Source organism: Pantherophis guttatus, chromosome 8, assembly GCF_059756535.1.
Source record: "Pantherophis guttatus breed Tessera chromosome 8, ASM5975653v1, whole genome shotgun sequence".
Lineage (NCBI taxonomy): Eukaryota > Metazoa > Chordata > Lepidosauria > Squamata > Colubridae > Pantherophis > Pantherophis guttatus.
The window spans coordinates 77,934,000-77,956,469 of NC_142070.1; the positions used below are offsets into that span (position 1 = coordinate 77,934,000).

At 40.5% G+C, this 22,470-nt stretch overlaps 1 protein-coding gene across 2 annotated transcripts in view; it reads right to left on the reverse strand.

The window, feature by feature from the left end:
- ARAP2 (ArfGAP with RhoGAP domain, ankyrin repeat and PH domain 2) overlaps positions 1–22,470 on the reverse strand; it is a 163,346-nt gene that overhangs the window by 80,888 nt on the left and 59,988 nt on the right. For both annotated transcript variants that reach the window (XM_087874954.1, XM_087874955.1), the window contains 4 exons: positions 19,913–20,033; positions 16,177–16,355; positions 2,287–2,402; positions 329–528 (listed from right to left, as the gene is read on the reverse strand). In XM_087874954.1, the coding sequence (XP_087731080.1) occupies positions 329–528; positions 2,287–2,402; positions 16,177–16,355; positions 19,913–20,033 (616 nt within the window). The remainder of the gene's footprint in view (positions 1–328; positions 529–2,286; positions 2,403–16,176; positions 16,356–19,912; positions 20,034–22,470) is intronic.

A 22,470-nucleotide genomic window follows, 5' to 3' on the forward strand; every position in this document is an offset into this window, starting at 1 on the left:
TGTTGGTTTTTTTGCCCAGCTGAGAGGTGCGGCAGAGCGGATTGCCACACCTCAGCTGGGCAGATTTGCAACGCGCTTGCGTGAAGTGCAAGTTTGGTGTCGCGGCGATCGCGTACAAAGCGCGCGACCGAAGAGGCGATCGCGCACGAAGCGCACATACAAAGAGAACCGGTAGTAAAGCCAATTAGAACCCACCCCTGGTGCAGCTTGAAATCACAAATGTGATTTTGAAACCCATAGTAAAAGAATATAAATTGGCTTTAGGTATGCCATTAATTTTTAAAGTTGCCACATTGGCTCAGGGGGATCCCGAGAGTTCCTTCATTACCTGCGCACTTCTTGCAAATGACGACGCAGAGATTGATGGACGCCCAGTCGGGATCAGGAGTTTTACAATCGGCACAAATTCGGTTTGATTCGTTGAACCAGATCTTCTCAGCTACTTCGTAGTCGGAGAGAGTTTCTGCGATGGACTGCTGGAGCGCTTCAATCCAATTCTGCTTTTCTTTTTCCGATTCGGCAGTAAAGCTGAAATGCAGTAATTTAGAGACAGTTTGGTCTAGGGCAGAGTTTTCCAAACTTGGCAACTTTTAAGACTTGTGGACTTCAACGCCCGGAATTCCTCAGCCGGCATGTGGATTTTGACTCTCGGAATTCCTCAGCCGGCATGTGGATTCTGACTCTCGGAATTCCTCAGCCGGCATGTGGATTTCGACTCTCGGAATTCCTCAGCCGGCATGTGGATTTCGACTCTCGGAATTCCTCAGCCGGCATGTGGATTTCGACTCTCGGAATTCCTCAGCCGGCATGGGGATTTCGACTCTTGGAATTCCTCAGCCGGCATGGGGATTTCAACTCTTCGAATTCCTCAGCCAGTATGTAGATTTCAACTCTCCGAATTCCTCAGCCAGCATGTAGATTTCAACTCTCAGAATTCCTCAGCCGGCATGTGTGCTTCAACTCTCGGAAATCCTCAGACAGCATGTGGATTTCAACTCTTGGAATTCCTCAGCCAGTATGTTGAATTCCTCAACATGGCCGCTGAGGAATTCTGGGAGTTGAAGTCCACAAATCTTAAAGTTGTCAAGTTGGCACAAATTACTTTTAGCGATCTATGTATATCACATTATTTCCCTTTGGAAGAAAGAAACATTATGCAATAAAAATGAAAGGTGTTTTTTAAAAAATGACGTAAGAAAAAGAAAAGGAAAAAGAAAGGACTATTGTTCAAACCAATTCGCAACAGAAATTATTCACTCTTGTTATTCTTTGTAATACTGAAAGAGCCATTACAAGTAGTCCTCGACTTACAATCACAATTAAGCCTGAAATATATTGCTAAACAAGACATTTGTTAAGGAGTTTTAGCCCATTTTATGACTTGTCAGAAGGCCGCAAATGGGAATCATGTGGGATACTGCAAACCGTCACAAATTCATTAGTGGCCAAAATTGTAGAAACCTTTTGGGAAAAGTGTATTTTCTAAAACTAGCTACTAACACCACTTTTTTTTTTTTTTTGAGTAGTACCATAAAATTATATATCCATGGAAAGACAATTTAATCAAGAATGTCATGCGATAACTTTTATGAAGGATTTGCTATTAGAATAGCAGTTACAGTATAAAGAAGAAAAGTGAAACATAAAAAAAATGAGATATACAAAAATTATTACCGTAGAAAAAACGAGATATACAAAAATGATCCCCATGTCAGTTAATCCTTAGTTGGGTAACCTTTAGCATGAATTATAGCCTTACAACGTCTTCCCATGGAGTGAACCAAGTCTTTTAGTTCTGCAGCTGTTCTAATGTGAAACCAAGATTGATGATTGCTTCTATTAACTGGGTTTGATTGCTGGGTTGCTTCTGACTAACAAGTTTCTTTAGTCGGCTCCATAGATTTTCCATTGGGTTAAGGTCTGGGCTATTCCCAGGCCATTCCAGCAGTGGAATAGGATTATCTTGAAACTCCCCCCAAAAAGTGGTGTTATTAGCCATCAAACCTCCAAAATACACTTTTCCCAAAAGGTTTCCACACTTTTGGCCATTACTGTACTGTCATTTGCCAATTTTGATCACATGACCACGAGGATACTGCAACGTATGTAAGTGTGAAATATAGTCATAAATCAATTTTTCAGTGCCGTTGTAAGTTTGGAAGGTCACTAAATCAACTGTTGTAAATTAAGGGATACCTCTATTTCGGGTGAGAGTAAATTTTATTTCAGCTGTTGTCCAAAATTCTGCCTCACTTTTTTAAAAAAGCCAATGTTTCCTGGCCTTACCTGAAGCTCCGATAAGGTGTAATTATTTCAAAACATTGTTTTGAGCTCCGATCGATTTGCCTCACGTTAGCTACATTCATCGGTATGATTGTAATGCCATAGCCAGATTTAAAATCCTGAAGTAGAGAAGAAAAAGCACATCAGGATCATGTCTTTTTAGAAAAAAATAAAATAAAAAATATCGGACAAAATGTATTTTGAAAACAGAATTGCACGATAAAGGGTCTCTGCAGAATAAAGAGCTGTGTGAAACTTCCTTCATTGCTTGTGTTAAAGACTGCTTAGCCAAATCGTCCTAGGAATTATAATTTTAATCATCTACCCAGCTGATTTCACACAATGTATTTCCCTAGATTTTTCTATGAGTTTGATGTCAGAGCCGTGGTGAAATCCAAATTTTTTTACTACCGGTTCTGTGGGCGTGGTGTGACTTGGTGGGCATGGCTTGGTGGGCGTGGCAGGGGAAGGATCCTGCAAAATCTCCATTCTCACCCCACTCTGGGACCAGCCAGAGGTGGTATTTGCCGGTTCTCCCAACTGCTCAAAATTTCCGCTACCGGTTCTCCGAACTGCTCAAAATTTCCGCTACCGGTTCTTCAGAACCTGTCAGAACCTGCTGGATTTCACTCCTGCATCAGAGTTTGTGTGTGTGTCTGTGTCTATGTGGTTTCAAAAATATGTGAGAAGCAAGAGCCATGGTGGTGCAGTGGTCAGAAGACAGTATTGCAGGTTAATTCTGCCCACTGTCAGGAGTTCGATCCTGACCGGCTCAAGGTTGACTCGGACTTCCATCCTTCCGAGGTTGGTGAAATGAGGAGCCAGATTGTTGGGGGCAAAAAGCTGACTCTGTAAGACGCTTAGAAAGGGCTGTAAAGCACTTTGGAGTGGTATATACGTCTAAGTGTTATTGCTATATCCTAAGAAAATTAGGGTGCGCCTATAGTCAGGAAAGACTTTTGATCTTGGTTTAGCCACCAATTAAATTCACAAGTGAATTGAGTTTAGAACCTCTATCTCTTAACATCTCATGAATTCATAGAATTAAAAGATGGCACTGAAGACATCAAGTTTAACCCCCTTCAGAATCTCTCTCTCTCTTTCTATTCATCCATCCATCCATCCATCCATCCATCCATCCATCCATCCATCCATCTATATCTCTCTTTTTCTATCTATCATCTATCATTTCTCTCTCTCCCCCTCTTTTTCTGTATATAGATAGATCTTTCTATCATCTATCTATCTATCTATCTATCTATCTATCTATCTATCATCTATCTATCTATCTATCTATCTATCTATCTTCACTTGCCTTCTGAGCTACTGCTGTTACATTATGTACATGAATCATATCAGTGGTGGGTTTCAAAAATTTTTACTACCAGTTCTGTGGGCATGGCTTGGTGGGGGTGGCTTGGTGGGGGTGGCAGGGGAAGGATACTCTAAAATCTCCATTCCCACCCCACTCCAGACGAAGGATACTGTAAAATCTCCATTTCCTCCCAATCATCTGGGACTAGGGAGGCAGAGAATAGATGGGGGCGGGGCCAGTCGAAATTTTTACTACCAGTTCTCCGAACTACTCAAAATTTCCACTACTGGTTCTCCAGAACTGGTCAGAACCTGCTGAAATCCACCTCTGAATCATATACTGTAAGACAAAATCCATTTAAGAATACTGAATAAATTATAAGCCTCTCTAATAGTCAAAAAACTAGGATCTTCCGAAATAGCCTTAAATATAATACCATGCCCATCTCTTCTGAACGGAAGAATATTCTCATGTTTTGTTATTTTTTTCTCTTTTTATTATAATGCTGTCAATCATGACATATGGCATTATTTCAAGGCAGATTCCTATGCAATAATGCACATATGTTCTGTCAGACATGAAAGTTTATTTAAGCTGATGTATATGGCCTACACAAAGGAAATCTTCTCAACTAATGGTCACTTCTGGGTCCGTAGGAATTATAGGCTGGTCCCTCTTTTAATGTGATGACCCGGGACAAGGCACGAAGGTCACACAGCCAGCTGAGAGTTCAAACTCCCCTTTAATGCTCCAAATTTCCCCTCAAACGTTCCCACATTCTTGGCAGGTGACTCAGTTGTTAAATCCTCAAACCCCCACAGCTTCAACCTCAAACTGTCTACTGTGGACCTCACATCATTCCTAAGAGGTCTGTAAGGGGGGGTGCATAAGCGCACTGGCGTGCCTACCGTCCCTGTCCTACTGTCCCCATTTATTTATACCCATTGTCAGGTTTCGAGGTCGTCTCAAATAAATTGCATTTCAAACAAAGTCTTCGAAGGAAAACTCCTATTTATTAAGCACGACATTCTAAAATCCGACTCCATCTAAGCCAACACTGACTTCCAGACCCAAAACCCTCCCTTTCCGTTCCCCACTCCCCTGCACTCATTGGCCATCTTCCATGTCATTCTACCCCTAATCTACTGCTCCAGCTCAAAGGAATTTCCCCCCTCCCATCCCATCTCCTAGGGGATATTATCTCCAGGGCAAATAAGTAGGTGAAAAGTCAAACGTCCCTTTCCAGATGTGTCCGCTTCTCCTTCTTATGTCAGCACTATAGTAAATGCAGCTTGAAGTGCTGATACCCATTTCCTGTGTCCATGTCCATGTTTATACTTATATCTGTTATCTTGTACATGTTCGACAAATAAATTAAAAAAAAATACTAGCTCCCCCTGAGAAACTGGCAAAAATGTTTAAAGATAAATCGGCTATATGTTGGAAATGTCACCAGTTATCAGGTTCTTATTACCCTATGTGGTGGACATGTCCAGAAGCTAAAAATTATTGGAATAAAATTAAGATATGGCTGGAAGAAATGATACAACAACGTAAAACCAGAGTTGTTCCTACTGGGTATCCTGCCAGAAAAAATTAGCAAAGAAAATATTGATTTGTTTTTACATGTAATAACAGCTGCAAGGATTGTTTATGCACAACATTGGAAAGCAGAATAAAATTGGAAGATGAACAAGTTAAAGAAACAATGATTGCATGGGGGAAAAACTTTGGGCATGGAACTGATTTAGAGAAATGGCAAAAATTGTGGTTGCAAAATTATAAAATGACAATGTCAACAGCATATAAGGAAAATTTGTATATAAGATGTTTTACAGGTGGCATCTACCCCTGACGAGAATAGCCAGAATGTTCAAGAATAAATCGGAAAAGTGCTGGAAATGTCATCAGACACTGGGCTCATATGTAGAAGCCAAAAGAAACTGGACTAAAATCCATACATGGTGTGGAGAAAATGATTAAAAAGCACATTGACTTTAAACCAGAGATTTTTTTTATTAGGGATTTATTCTTACCAGAAACATATAACAGAGAACTGAGTTACTTGATTGTGAATGTATTGACAGTGGCTAGAATTGTATTTGCTAAAAATTGGAAAAATGAGGAAATACCTAAACAAGATGATGTCGTTAGGAAAATTATGGAATGTGCTGAAATGAGCAAATTGACATTTGAAATTAGAGAACAGGAAGATAAACAATATTATAAGATATGGGATTTATTTTATCAATGGCTAGATAATAAATCATGGGCCAAATTTATTTAATTATTTTAAATCTATTTTAACTTTTGTGTATAAAGTGTTTTACTTTGGCTGTTCACCGCCCTGAGTCCGAAAGGAGAAGGGCGGTATAGAAATCTGGAAAATAAATAAATAAATAAATAAATAAATAAATAAATAAATAAATAAATAAAACATGGAAATGAAATATGAAATGGATGTTACAATACAATATATGGAAATGATATTAATGGGATGAAAATGCCATTGTTAAATGAATGGTAAATGAGAATAATGATATAAAGATATATGTTAGATTGATAATATGAGACATTAGAAGATTAGTAAATGATGAATATGAGATGAAGCACAAAAAATTTGTAACCGACCGGCACACTACTTGTAATTGGAATGGATGATGGATGTTTTTATGTTTTGTTTAAAAATTCAAAAAAAAAAATTCAAAAAAAAAAACATTGGAAAGTAGAGAAAATACCTTTGGAAGGAGAAATAATTAAAAAAAAATAGATTGTGCAGAAATGAATAGATTGACTTTGATGATTAAAGAAAGAGAAGATTCAGAATACTTTAAGATATAGAATCTATTCTATTATTGGTTAGAAAAGAGATACAAATAAGTAAATTAATAGTTATGTATAAAAATGCTATAATCAGAATATTTTGTTAGTGATGAATTGTTGTAATTGATTGGATGAGAATGAAGACAGGAGTAATAACAAAAAGATGAACGACTGGAGACAACACCGAGATGTCACATGGAAGGAATGACTGATATATTAAATGCTTGTTTGTTTAAAAAATAAAAAAAATAAAAACTTTCTTTAAAAAAAAATAAAGCTTTAAAAAGTCAAACAATTCTTATTATAAGTCACACATAAATGCACGCTTATTTTTCATCATTTCTAGATTTTAGTCTGCAGTGACACTCTGTGGCAGCAGCTAAGATCTAACACAGGAATAAGGTAAACATCTGATTTTTTTTTTAGTATAGCTAACATATAGAAATATTACTCTCTTAAACTCTTAATTGTGTATCCGGCGGTATGATTTCAAGGGAACATGATGTCCAAGCTGATAGAGGTACTTTCTGTCCCAGCCATAATAAGATCTATGATGGACATTGCTGGGAATACTTACCTTGCCATACACCTGCTGTAATTAACTTTATTTCGAGAGAACATTTGTGCATTTAACCAGGCTATTGAAAACGAAGTGTGCTTGTGTGTTTTTTTCCGCCCACTGCTTCAACAGGAACTTAATAGCAGAGATTAACAAGCAAGAGGCTGCTACACAGACAGACTCACAAGGACGCAGATGAAATCATTTGTGAACATCCCAAATAATTTCTCAATTTCTCCCGACAGCCAAACTAGATAGTCCACAGCAGGAAAATAACAGTTTTGGCCAGTGGTGAAATGTAAAATTTGTTACTCCCGGTTCTGTGGGCGTGGCTTGGTGGGGCGGCAGGTAATGTGACTGAGTGGGCGTGGCCAAGTTTTTTTTATTATTATTATTACTTTTAAAAGCATTTTTTTCTACAACCTCTTCGGCCAACAAAGTTGCAGAAAAAAAATGCTTTTAAAAGCCTCCGAGGATCAGGCAACTCAGCTGGGATTGTCAGAGGCTTTTAAAAGCATTTTTTTTTCTACAACCTCTTTTAAAAGCCTCTGAAGATCAGGCAACTCAGCTTGGATCGTCAGAGGCTTTTAAAAGCATTTTTAGATTGCAGAAAAAAATGCTTTTAAAAGCCTCTGACGATCCCAGCTGAGCCGCGTGATCATCAGAGGCTTTTTTTTTTTACCTTTAAAAGCATTTTTCCGGCCGAAGAGATTGTAAAAAAAATGCTTTTAAAGGAAAAAAAAAGACACCCTCTGATGATCGTACAGCTCAACTGGGCATGGGGGGGGCACAGGGATTTTTGCTACCAGTTCTCCAAACCACCCGCCGCCATCGCTACCGGATCGGGCGATCCGGTCCGAACCGGGAGCATTTCTCCCAAACCGGTCCGAACCGGGAGCATTTCTCCTGACCTTCGCACCTGCCGCCGCGAATTAAAAACATGGTTGTTTACATCGCCCAGCCTGGACTGAGAGGGTTTTTAGATTTGGGGGGTTTTAATATAAATTATATATTATGTGTTTTATATTTTTAACTTGTTGTTTTATTGTTGTGAGCCGCCCTGAGCCCTCAAAGATTGGGCGGCATATAAATTTTATTAAATAAATAAATAAATAAATAAATAAATAAATAAATAAATAAATAAATTTTACCCCTGGTTTTGGCCATAATAACCCCCCCCCCCCTTTTTTTTTGCACAAAGAGTATGTGTTTTTCTGCCTTGCTTTGCTTTGCTTTCAACGCGGCTTCACACTGTAATAATTAAGCAGGGCTTATTCAAAATTTCACACTCTGGTAACTAATGGACTCCAGCAATTGTGATTGTATTATGTGTCCCGTCCCCCACCCCTACCCCCCGGCCCGGCTCAGCTCATTTATATTCAGATGTCTAAAGAGTCAATATCAGTGACTGGCATTTGCTTAACAGCCAGCAATAATGAAAAGATAATAGAATCACAAGTCCATGAAAACAATCCGTCCATCCAGCCTTGCCATTTTGACAAGCTCCAAGATAATGCAGCCGCGCGGGTTGTGATGGGAGAATCCCGATACTCCCATGTTACACCCCTCCTGTGCGGTTTGCATTGGCTACCGGTTGCCCTCCGGGTGAGATTCAAGGTGCTGGTGATGACCTACAAAGCCCAACATGGCTTAGGACCAGGATATTTGGCGGACCACTTACAGCCAGCAACGATATCCCATCGCCCGGTTCGCGCCCATAGAGAGGGCCTACTCAGGGTGCCGTCGGCTAGACAGTGGCGGTTGGCAGCCCCCAGGAGTAGAGCCTTCTCGGTGGGTGCGCCCACCCTCTGGAATCAACTCCCCTTGGAGCTCCGATTAGCTCCTGACCTTCGTACTTTCCGCCAGGAATTAAAAACTTGGCTTTTCAAATCCCTTGACCTGGACTGATGATGGGGTTTTAATTGGTTTTAAGGGTTAATTTTAATTTTTTTTTTAGATTTTAGTCTTTATTTTATATTGTGGCTTGTGTTTTATTGTTGTGAGCCGCCCTGAGTCCATTGTGAGATAGGGCAGCATATAAGCCGAATAAATAAATAAATAAATAATAGTTCCCACTGGGTGTTTTCAACGTCTATGGAGATTGTCAGTCATCTGGGTCGTGGCTGTCCCACAGATGCTTTTTTCCAAGAGGCCATTGGACTTTCTGGTTTTTATTTATTTATTTATTCATTGAATTTCTATACCGCCCTTCTCCCGAAGGACTCAGGGTGGTGAACAGATTAAGATTTCATATACATATTATATATATATATATATATATATATATATATATATATATATATATATATATATATATATATATATATATATATATATATATATATATATATATATATATATATATATATTATAAACAGTAAATAATAAATTGAGTCAACTTTGTGTCTCTGCTAAGATCTTGGCATAGAATTTAGATGTTTATGCTAGCCCTGCTTGTTGAAACAGAAAGGTCTTCAGGGCACGTCGGAAAGTGCGAAGATCTGGGATTATTCGTATTCCAGGGGGTATTTTGTTCCAAAGAGTAGGTGCCCCCACAGAGAAGGCTCTCTCCCTTGGAACTACTAGACGACATTGTTTTAATGATGGGACTATGAGTAGGCCTACTCTGGGAGAGCGTATTGGTTGGTGGGAGGTTATCGGTTGCAGCAGGTGGTCTCGTAAATACTCAGGTCCTAAACCATGGAGCACTTTAAAGGTAAGAACCAACACCTTGAAGCGCACTCGGAAGGCCACCGGAAGCCAGTGCAGCTCGCGTAGAAGAGGTTTTACATGTGAGCGCCATGTTGCTCCCATAATTACTCGTGCGGCCGCATTCTGGACCAGTTGAAGCTTCCGGGTGCACTTCAAGGGGAGCCCCATGTAGAGAGCATTGCAGTAGTCAAGTCGGGAAATGACAAGGGCTTGAGTGACTGTGCGTAATAAGTCCCGGTCTAGAAAGGGACGCAATTGGCGAATCAGGCGAACCTGATAGAAAGCTCCTCTGGCCACGGCTGTTATATGATCTTCTAAAGACAGTCGTGCATCCAGAAGAATGCCTAAATTTTCTTGGGAGATGTTTCGCTTCTCGTCCCAGAAGCTTCTTCGGCTCTGTAGTGTATATAGCTAAATGTCTATGGAGATTCTCAGTCATCCAGGTCACAGTTGTCCCAAAAGTGCTTTCTCAAGAGGCCACTGGACTTTCTTGCTATTCTTGGAAGACTTCTCACCCAAGAAGCTGCTTCAGCTTTGACTGGATGGTGGGGAATGGAAGGATTTATACTCCTTGCAGACAGCTGGTCATTTGCGTTCTTTTAAGAGAGTCATTGAGGCCACTTGGAGGTTTAGCTATCTTCTAACGAGAAACGCCCATGAGGAAGCCAGATTCATTTAACAACCTTTGAGGCAACTGAGCTTTCTTGCTATTCTTTGAAGATGTTTTGCTTCTCATCCAAGGAGCTCCTTCAGTTCTCTTCAGATAGATAGTATCTTATCTTCCTATCCTATCCTATCCTATCCTATCCTATCCTATCCTATCCTATCCTATCCTATCCTACCCTACCCTACCCTACCCTACCCTATCTTATCCTATCATAATCTGTCCTATCCTATTTTTTTTATTTGTCTGATTTGGTTCTGCAACTCAACAAGACAGACACAGACTTCAGAGGATAATTAGAACCGCAGAAAAAAACAGTCACTACCAACCTGCATTCCACTGAGGACCTGTATACTGCACGAGTCAAAAAGAGGGCTGGGAAAATATTTACAGACCCTTCGCATCCTGGACATAAATTGTTTCAACTCCTACCCTCAAAACGACGCTATAGAGCACTGCACACCAGAACAAGTAGACACAAGGACAGTTTTTTCCCAAACGCCATCACTCTGCTAAACAAATAATTCCCTCAACACTGTCAAACTAGTTACTAAGTCTGCACTACTATTAATCTTCTCATCGTTCCTATCACCCATCTCCTCCCATTTATGACTGCATGACTGTAACCTTGTTGCTGGTATCCTTAAGATTTATACTGACCGTTTCCCTAATATGATTTGATTGCTTATTTGTTCCCTATGACTATCATTAAGTGTTGTACCTTATGATTCTTGACGAATGTATCTTTTCTTTTATGTATGCACCAAGACAAATGCCTTGTGTGTCCAATCACACTTGGCCAATAAAGAATTCTATTCTATTCTATCCCAGAACTTCATATAGCCATTTCTGTATCATACATCCTCCCGTTGCCCTTTCATAAGAGAAAAAACAAATCAATAGTCAACATAATGTAAAAGTAAAAATTCCCCTCACACATATGTGCTAGTCGTTCCCGACTCTAGGGGGCAGTGCTCATCTCCATTTCAAAGCCGAAGAGCCAGCATTGTCCGAAGACATCTCCGTGGTCATATGGCCGGCATGACTCAATGCCAAAGGCGCACGGAACGCTGTTACCTTCCCACCAAAGGTGGTGCCTATTTTTCTACTTGCATTTTTTACGTGCTTTCGAACTGCTAGGTTGGCGATGTTCTGTCCCCCGTCCTCACACTGACAAATGCAATATCCAATACCGCTGCCAATAATGTATTGTATAAACAGACCAGAATTCCTGGCAGACAAGAGTTCTGGCAGCTACTTGTAAAACGCCTGCCAAATCCAATTAGCACTCCCAAAAAACAACTCCATTTCCAGAGCGACAAATTATCCACAAGAGTTTAGTCCAAAATATATCTGAGCCGAAGTGCAGGATGCATGATGTGACTCTTTAGAGTTTAAACGTTTGTCCGTCACAAAGCCTGCCGAGCAATCACGCCCCCTTTTATCCCTTGTGGGGCGTGGCTCAGTGACTCAGCTCAATCCATGGTCCTCCCACGCCTCTTCCTTTGCTGAGCACGCTTCTCCCTCCGACACTGGGATCAAGCCAGGATTCATCAGTATCACTCTCTATCAATGGGTACTCTGAAATGCCTTCCTCCTGGCACATCCCAGGCTGTTCCTCCTGGTCTTCGGATGGAACCTGAGGCATTGCCAGAGAGGAAGATCCTGGAGAGGGAGGCCTTGCCAGTTCCTCCCCCTCACCTTCTGAGTCCTCTTCCTCCATGAGGACAGGCTCGGGAGCCGGAGTCACAACAGGCAGAAGCTGGGACAAGTAACGGGAGCTCACCCCGTTACATGGCACTAAGGATTTGAACCGCTGAGTTGCCTCCAACATGGCTACCTCCAAAAAGGCATCAAGTATCTTTTGGGTTTCCCCATGCAAAGGTATATGGGAAAAAGTAAAATAAAAAAATATATGAAGTCTCTTCAAACTGGGTTCAACTCCTGATGACTTAATGAACACAACTAGCCTGTTTCCCCCAAAATAAGACCTCCCCTGATAATAAGCCCGATCGGGCTTTTGAGCGCATGGCAATAAGACCAAGCGCTTATTTCAGGGTTCAAAAAAATATAAGACAGGGTCTTATTTTCGGGGAAACACGGTATGTGGGACCTTTTGGCCGGAAGAGAATTTCTTTTGAGATCTCTTTCAACTTCTCAGTCCAGGTGACAGTTGGTTTCTTGTGCGAAGTTTTTCCAAGTTTTAACAAAGCCCGGCAATTCCTTCAACTTACTGAGATCATCCAAGGTCAACTCATCAACTTGGTTTAACATGTAAATGGGCGAGTGTCCCTTACGCTCTTGATGAAGACATTTCCTGCATGGATCTGTCCACTCTATGGTACCCAATTCATCAGCAGAGGCCTTGTTCCTCGCTCTTAACAAAATGAATGCATTTGTCTCGTAGCCATGTGCGTCACCAAAGTAGCTCCTTCAGCCCTTATTAAGTTTATTCCTCTCCATCAAAACCCTTTTCTTCTTTGAATCATCCATTTTTTTAAAAAAAATAAAAATAAAATTGCAGGCAATTAGGTCTGAATTCACCTGAATAGGACTTCCAATTTCCTGTAATTGATTAAGCTTTCTCATTTCTCTTCTAGTGCTCTTTCTTCTTCCCAGGATGTGCCTCAATTGTACGTAACAGAGTTGTCCTGAACATGCCACTCCTCTCAAGCATAGAATGCCATGCCACGTCCTTTTCTTCTTGCTCCTTCCTTCCTTCGTCCCTTCCTTCTTTCTTTCCCTCCCTCCCTCCTTCTTTCCATTTATATAGCTAGATTCTCCCTCCCTCTTTCCCTCATTCACTCCTTCCTTCCTTCTTTCCTTCCATTCATATAGATTCCTCCCTTCCCTCCCTCCCTCCCACCCTCCTTCCTTCCTTCCACTTATACAGCTAGATTCCTTCCTTCCTTCCTTCCACTTATACTAGATTCCTTCCTTCCTCCCTCCCTTCTTTCCTTCCTTTCTTCTTTCCTTCCATTCATATAGCTAGATTCCTTTCTTCCTCCTTCCTCCCTTCCCTCCCTCCCTCCCACCCTTCTTCCTTCCTTCCACTTATACAGCTAGATTCCTTCCTTCCTTCTTTCCTTCCTTCCTTCCTTCCTTCCATTTATACTAGATTCCTTCCTCCCTCCATTCTTTCCTTCCTCATTCACTTCCCTTCCTTCCTTCCTTCTTACCTTCCATTCATATAGTTAGATTCCTTCCTTCCTAATTCACTCCTTCCTTCCTTCCCTCCCTCCCACCCTCCTTCTTCCTTCCACTTATTCAGCTAGATTCCTGACTTTCTTCCTTCTTTCCTTTCCTTCTTTCCTTCCATTCATATAGATTCCTTCCTAACTTCTTTCCTTCCTGATTCACTCCTTCCTTCCTTCTTTCCTTTTTTCCTTCCTTCAATTCATATAGCTAGATGCCTTCCTTCCTGATTCACTCCTTCCTTCTTCCCTTCCTTCCTTCTTGATTCACTCCTTCCTTCTTTTCTTCCTTCCTTCAATTCATATAGCTAGATTCCTTCCTTCCTTCCTTCCTTCCTTCCTTCCTTCCTTCCTTCCTTCCTTCCTTCCTTCCTTCCTTCTACACTCCTTCCCTCCTTCCTCCCCCCTCCTCTTTCCCCCCCCCTTGCTTTTGTATGGGAGTCCAACTTCTAATTTGGGGGTGGCAAATACCATCCAATACCAAAAGAACCAAGGAAACAAAATACAGCACATTGCTCAACACACCTGAGGTCAAACTGCAAATCTAAGCTGTACATAGACAAATCAAGGCAGTTGAAAAGAAAACTCTTTCTTTTCTCACATTCCTTTGATCTAAGGAGGAGAAGGCCTGCCGATACATGTCCACTGTTTTAGAAACTAACTTTTTTACCTTTCCAAGAAGCAGCTCTCATACCTAGTAATTCTCACTGAAAATATCTTGATGTCAGAAGTTAAATTGAGAAACAGGAAAGTGATATTCTATTGCTACAAGTCTATCTATCTATCTATCTATCTATCTATCTATCTATCTATCTATCCACACACACACACACACACAGAGAGAGAGAGACAGAGAGAGAGAGAGAGATTTGTGTGTGTGGTGTCTGTGGGTGGGTGGATGTAGTTATATATTATACACACTGTACGTTTATGCATGGACCTAAGTACACAGACAGACAGACAAATATGCCATCTGTTCCATCTACCTAGGGTAGGTTCACAAGTATTAGCCTTACCACTCTATTTCTACAACCAGTTGCTAAAACTCACTGTCTAAACACTACAACAGAACAGAACAGAACAGAACAGAACAGAATAATGGAATGAGGAATAGAATGGAGTGGAGTGGAGTGGAGTGGAATGGAATGGAATGGAATGGAATAGAATAGAATAGAATAGAATAGAATAGAATAGAATAGAATAGAATAGAATAGAATAGAATAGAATAGAATAGAATAGAATAGTTGAATGAGGAATAGAATAGAATAGAATAGAATAGAATAGAATAGAATAGAATAGAATAGAATAGAATAGAATAGAATAGAATAGTTGAATGAGGAATAGAATGGAGTGGAGTGGAGTGGAGTGGAGTGGAGTGGAATGGAATGGAATGGAATGGAATGGAATGGAATAGAATAGAATAGAATAGAATAGAATAGAATAGAATAGAATAGAATAGTTGAATGAGGAACAGAATGGAGTGGAGTGGAGTGGAATGGAATGGAATGGAATAGAATAGAATAGAATAGAATAGAATAGAATAGAATAGAATAGAATAGTTGAATGAGGAATAGAATAGAATAGAATAGAATAGAATAGAATAGAATAGAATAGAATAGAATAGAATAGAATAGAATAGAATAGTTGAATGAGGAATAGAATAGAATAGAATAGAATAGAATAGAATAGAATAGAATAGTTGAATGAGGAATAGAATAGAATAGAATAGAATAGAATAGTTGAATGAGGAATAGAATAGAATAGAATAGAATAGAATAGAATAGAATAGAATAGAATAGAATAGAATAGTTGAATGAGGAATAGAATGGAGTGGAGTGGAGTGGAATGGAATGGAATGGAATGGAATAGAATAGAATAGAATAGAATAGAATAGAATAGAATAGAATAGAATAGAATAGTTGAATGAGGAATAGAATAGAATAGAATAGAATAGAATAGAATAGAATAGTTGAATGAGGAATAGAATAGAATAGAATAGAATAGAATAGAATAGAATAGAATAGAATAGAATAGAATAGAATAGTTGAATGAGGAATAGAATAGAATAGAATAGAATAGAATAGTTGAATGAGGAATAGAATAGAATAGAATAGAATAGAATAGAATAAAATAGAATAGAATAGAATAGTTGAATGAGGAATAGAATAGAATAGAATAGAATAGAATAGAATAGAATAGTTGAATGAGGAATAGAATAGAATAGAATAGAATAGAATAGAATAGAATAGAATAGAATAGAATAGAATAGTTGAATGAGGAATAGAATAGAATAGAATAGAATAGTTGAATGAGGAATAGAATAGAATAGAATAGAATAGAATAGAATAGAATAGAATAGTTGAATGAGGAATAGAATAGAATAGAATAGAATAGAATAGAATAGAATAGAATAGAATAGAATAGAATAGAATAGTTGAATGAGGAATAGAATGGAATGGAATGGAATGGGAAAGGGAAAAGACAAGGAGAGGAGAGGTGGGATGTTATTTTGTAAATACACAATCAGTCCAAGCTTCCTAATTTTTCTCGCCAACCTTACTAATCTCACTTCGGATTTTGGACCATCAGGAAAAGAAAAAAAATAAAATATAAATTGCAGGCATACCTGATTGTTCTTGCAAATCCAGACACTGTTCCCTTGCAGCAAGGTAAAAATTTTGGTTTTATAGCCTTTCAATTCCAGATAGCCGCTTTTTTCTGGAGGAACGGCCGTCCGTGCTCGAGAAATCGCCGGGAGGGACCGCAGAGCAGTGAAGAGGATGGTTACCCAGTTGTTCCGTTCTTCTAAAAAAAATAAGTGCACAAAAAAAAATTGACACAATGCTAAAACATCCACACAAGCAACCACCCATGCCCCCGTCACACTTGTTGAAATACAAGGGAGTCCTCGACCTACGACCACATTTGAGCCCAACATTTCCGTTCCTAAACGAGACAATTGCTAAGGGAATTCGGTCCCTGTTTTACGACCTTTCTTTTGCACAGTTGTTGCCGGAATCGCCGCAGTGGATCCGTTAGTAACCCGGTTGTTAAATGAATTTGGCATCTCCTGTTGGTTTTTGCTTGTCAGAAGATCATAAAAGGGGGCTCATGTGATCCCCAGGACGCTGCAACCGTTTTTAAGTTGTTAAGCGAAACACTGCGGTTGTTAAAAATCGGGGACGTGCTTGCTAAGTGAATCTGTGTGGTTTCGTTGTGTGTTTTCGGTGAGCGTTGCCCCGTTTTTAAGGACTTTTCTTGCCACGCTCATGAAAAGAATGACTGCAGTTGTTAAGTTAGTGACAAGGTTGTTAAGCGAATCTGGCTTCCCCATGGACGTTGCTCGTCAAAAGATAGTTAAACCTCCAAGTGGCCTCAATGCAAGGATGAAATGCTCGATCCGGTAGCGATGGCGGTGCGTGGTTCGGAGAACCGGTAGCAAAAATCCCTGCCCCCCCCCCATGCCCAGCTAAGCCGCACGATCATCAGAGGCTTTTTTTTTTTTTTTTTTACTGTTACAAGCATTTTTTCTACAACTTCTTCCACCGAAAAAATGCTTTTAAAAGTTAAAAAAAAGAAACCTCTGATGATCCCGGGGCTCAGCTGGGATCGTCAGAGGCTTTTAAAAGCATTTTTTTAAACCACCTCTTCTGCTGCAGAGGTTGCAGAAAAAAATATTTTAAAAGTCTCTCTGATGATCCCAGCTGAGCTGCCTGATCGTCAGAGAGACTTTTCAAAGCATTTTTTTTAAAACGATCAGGCAAATCATCAGAGAGACTTTTAAAGCATTTTTTCCTGCAACCTCTTCAGCGGAAGAGGTGGTTTAAAAAAAATGCTTCGAAAAGGCTCTGACGATCCCAGCTGTGTTCCTGATCGGCAGAGGCTTTTCAAAGCATTTTTTTGCATTTGCAGAAAAAATGCTTTAAAAAGTTTTTTTTTAAAAAAAAAAGTTGGCCACGCCCACCCAGTCACATTACCACCACCACCCACCAAGCCACGCCCACAGAACCGGTAGTAACAAATTTTACATTTCACCCCTGCCTCAATGACTCTCTTAAAAGAATGCAAATGACCAGCTGTCTGCAAGGAGTATAAACCTTTCCATTCCCCACCATCCAGTTAGAGGTGAAGAAGTTTCTTGGGTGAGAAGTCTTCAAAGAATAGCAAGAAAGTCCAGTGGCCTCTTGAGAAAGCACTTTTGGGACAACAGTGACCTGGATGACTGAGAATCTCCATAGACATTCATTCATTCATTCATTCATTCATTCATTCATTCATTCATTCATTCATTGGTTCAATTTATATGCCGCCCTTCTCTGGAGACTCAGGGCGGCTTACAACACGTTAAGCAATAGCCATCATACTTTTGTATATATCTGCTTATTAGGGCTTTCAGCCCACCCTAAGCGGTGTTCTTTTTTATACAAAGTCAGCTTATTGCCCCCACAATCCGGGTCATCATTTTACCTACCTCGAAAGGATGGAAGGCTGAGTCAACCTCGAGCCTGGTGAGATTCGAACTTGCAGTAATTGCAGGCAGCTGGTGCTACTTAACAACACTTTAGTCTGCTGCGCCACCAAGGCTCTTATTTAGCTATATACACTACAGAGCCGAAGAAGCTTCTGGGACGAGAAGCGAAACGTCTTCCAATAAAAACCAGAAAGTCCAGTTGCCTCTTGCAAAAAGCACCTATAGCTAAATGTCTATGGAGATTCGCAGTCATTCAGGTCATGGTTGTCCCAAATATGTTTTTTTCAGGAGGCAACTGGACGTACTGGTTTTTTCTTTGAAGATGTTTGGCTTCTCATCCAAGAAGCTTCTTCAACTCTGGAGCAAAAATAGCTAAATGTCTACAGAAATTCTCATTCATGGAGGTCATGGTTGTCCCAAAGGTGCTTTTTCAAGAGGCAACTGGACTTCCTTGGTTTTCTTTGATGACATCTCACCCAAGAAGCTTCTTCAGCTCTGACTGGATGTGGGGAATGGCCTGATCCGCCAGTTGCGACCCTTTCTAGATCGGGACTCCCTACGCACAGTCACTCATGCGCTCGTCACCTCCCGTCTGGACTGCTCCAAGTGGCGCAGAGTGCAGCCGCGTGGGTGGTTATGGGAACGACGTGGCGCTCCCGTGTAACACCTCTCCTGCGCGAGCTGCACTGGCTCCCGGTGGTCTTCCGGGTGCGCTTCAAGGTTTTGGTTATCACCTTTAGAGCACTCCATGGCTTAGGACCTGGTTTTCTACGGGACCTCCTGCTACCACCAATAGCCTCCCACCGGCCAGTACGCTCCCATAGAGAGAGGCTCCTCCGGGTGCCGTCAGCCAAACAATGTTGACTGGCGGCCCCTAGGGGGAGGGCCTTCTCTGTGGGGGCACCTACTATCTGGAATGAGCTCCCCCCGGAGATACAGAGGATCCCGGATCTGCACACCTTCCGTCGCGCGCTCAAGACTTTTTTATTTCATCAAGCTGGCCTGGCCTAAATCTTCTCCCCTTTTTAAATGTAAATTTTAATTTGTTTTTAAATTATTGGGTATTTTAAATTTGTCTCAGCCAAATTATTTAATTCGTTTTTATTCTATTTTCAATTTTTGTATTTTTGTGTTTTATTCTGTGGCTGTTCACCGCCCTGAGTCCTTCGGGAGTAGGGCGGTATATAAATCCAATTAAAAGAAAAAGAAAAAAGGATTGATATTCCTTGCGGACAGCTGGTCATTTGCATCCTTTTAGAGAGTCGTTGAGGCTGCTTGGAGGTTCACTGGTGTCCTCAGCTTCACTTCAGTGTTGCAAATGGGTGTGAGGAGCCTTCTTCCTTCTTGTTTTGGAAGACTGGAGATAGTTGATGTCTTATTCCTCCCCCTCTGTTGAGAAAGGGCTGTTCAATTTTCAATTTCTTAAAGGAAGCAGCCGAAGTGATGGGAAGACCATCAGGTGAAAAATTGACTGGATCTCCTTCGTAATGTTTACAAACACCCCACAACTAACTCTTGGCCTTTGGGCTTGATTTAAGATATTTGTATTTGATGTTTTTACTTGGCTGTTCACCGCCCTGAGTCCTCAGGGAGAAGGGCGGTATACAAATTCAAAATAAAATAAAATAAAAAAAAAAAGAACTGTCAGCTTTACAGAATAAAGAAAATATTGACACCTTTATTAAGGGAACCAATGTATACAATTCTCCTCATTTATTCCTCTTGTTGTTGTTGTGTTGTTGTTGTTGTTGAAGATATCAATCCCATGCTCTAATTCTAGAAGTTTCTGCTTTTTCTGTACCTGGGAACCATCAAGATTTGGCACCCTTGATCTGAAAAAGAATCAAATTCTCTGCAGCCAATCAAGGAATCCTCAGAAATGTGGCCTTACCTTCCTTTTCAGCCCTGAAGACAAATATTCGGTGTGCTGTCACCACTTCAAACTTGTTGTCTCTGTGCATCCGGACTGTAGCTATCGCGGAAAGAAGAATGATGCCCTTGGAGTAGATGTCCTGTATCAAAAGCATAAAGATACGCTTATTCGCATACAAAGGGTCCCTTCACCAAAATATTCTATTCTATTCTATTCTATTCTATTCTATTCTATTCTATTCTATTCTATTCTATTCTATTCTATTCTATTCTATTCTATTCTATTCTATTCTATTCCATTCCATTCCATTCTATTCTATTCTATTCTATTCTGTTCTACCCTACCCTACCCTACCCTACCCTATTCCTTAATCCAATCCTATCCTATCCTATCCTATCCTAATCCTATTCTATTCCTTATTCTATTCTATTCTATTCTATTCTATTCTACCCTACCCTACCCTACCCTACCCCTTAATCCTATCCTATCCTATCCTATCCTATCCTATCCTATCCTATCCTATCCTAATTCTATTCTACTCCTTATCCTATCCTATCCTATCCTATCCTATCCTATCCTATCCTATCCTATCCTATCCTATCCTATCCTATCCTACTCTACTCTACTCTACCTACCCTACCCTACCCTATCCTATCCTGTCCTATCCTGTTCCCTATTCTATTCTATTCTATTCTATTCTATTCCATTCCATTCCATTCCATTCCATTCCATTCCATTCCATTCCATTCCATTCCATTCTAATTCTATTGTATTCCTAATTCTATTCCTAATTCTATTATGTTCTGTTCTGTTCCTAATTCTATCCTATCCCATCCTATCCTATTCCTAATTCTATTCTATTTTATTCTAATTCTATTCTATTTTCTATTCTGTTCTATTCTATTCCGTTTTATTCCATTCCTATTGCTATTGCTATTCCATTCCATTCCATTCCATTCTTCTGTTCTGTGCTATTCTGAAATATTCTGTAAGGGTGAATACAAAAAGGAAACCAGAGTCGCTTGTCGTACAGAATGCTAAAGGAGGCAGGATTAAAAGTAGAAGAACTTCAACTGGGTGGTAGGAAGGCTGTTGTTTCTCCTCCTCCTTCTTTATTTTGCAATCGGCTTTATTTTTAAACCGAGCAAACCACGCTTGGCTTGGTTAGACTACGGGAAGCCCAAAAACTGTAAGTAAGCTAGACTAAGATATCAATCAAAACATCCCAAAACCTCTGTCTCATACTAGGAAAACTGCAAGGATTTTCTCTACGTAAGTCACAAATAGTCCACTTCAACTCACGGTTGACTCTTTTTTTTTTCTTTAAAAAAAATAGTTATTTCCAGGCAGCAGCACCAACAACCATATTCAGAGCAAGAAGTAGCTTGTATTTAAAAAAAAAAACAATTTCCAAAGAAATACATAAATATATGTATCTCACATATATATATGTGAGAAAAAAAAAAAAGCTACCACCCACATACACAGTCCAGTGGCAAATTCTCAGAAGTGGGCTACTGCTAATGATTATGAAACTTGTGACTAAAATTCCCCTTTCTCACTATCAATGCAGCAAATATGTACGGGCTAGTCCTCAATTTAGGCCTGCAACTGAGCCCAAAATGTAAGCTGCTAAGTAAGACCAAAATGTAAGTTGCTAAGTAAGTTGCATAAGTAAGTTAAGTGAGTTTCGTCCTGCAGGAGAACTGGTAGCGGAAATTTTGAGTAGTTCGGAAAACCAGCAAATACCACCTCTGGCTGGCCCCAGAGTGGAGAGGGAATGGGGATTTTGCAGTATCCTTCCCCTGGAGTGGGGTTTGAATGGGAATTTTGCAGTATCCTTCCCCTGGAATGGGATGGGAATGGGGATTTTGCAGTATCCTTCCCCTGGAGTGGGGTGGGAATGGGGATTTTGTAGTATCTTTCCCCTGGAGTGGGGTGGGAATGGGGATTTTGTAGTATCCTTCCCCTGGAGTGGAGTGGGAATGGGGATTTTGTAGTATCCTTCCCCTGGAGTGGGGTTTGAATGGGGATTTTGCAGTATCGTTCCCCTGGAGTAGGTTGGGAATGGGGATTTTGCAGTATCCTTCCCCTGGAGTGGGGTGGGAATGGGGATTTTGTAGTATCCTTCCCCTGGAGTGGGGAGGGAATGGGGATTTTGCAGTATCCTTCCCCCAGGAGTGGGGTTTGAATGGGGATTTTGCAGTATCCTTCCCCTGGAGTGGGGAGGGCATGGGGATTTTGCAGTATCCTTCCCCTGTCACACCCACCAAGCCACGCCCACCAAGCTACACCACGCCCACCAAGCCACGCCCACAGAACCAGTAATAAAAAAAAATGGAGTTCACCACTGGTTTCGTCCCATTTTACGGACCATTCATGACGCAGTTGCAATTGTTAAGTTAGCAACATAGTTGCTAAGGGAATCTGGATTTCCCATTGACATTGGTTGTCAAAAAGTCGCAAAAGGGGATCACGCGATCCTGAGAACAATGCAACCGTCATAAATGTGAGTCAGTCACCAAGCGTCTGAATTTTAATCCTGTGACCGTGGGGATATGGCAATAATGGTCGTA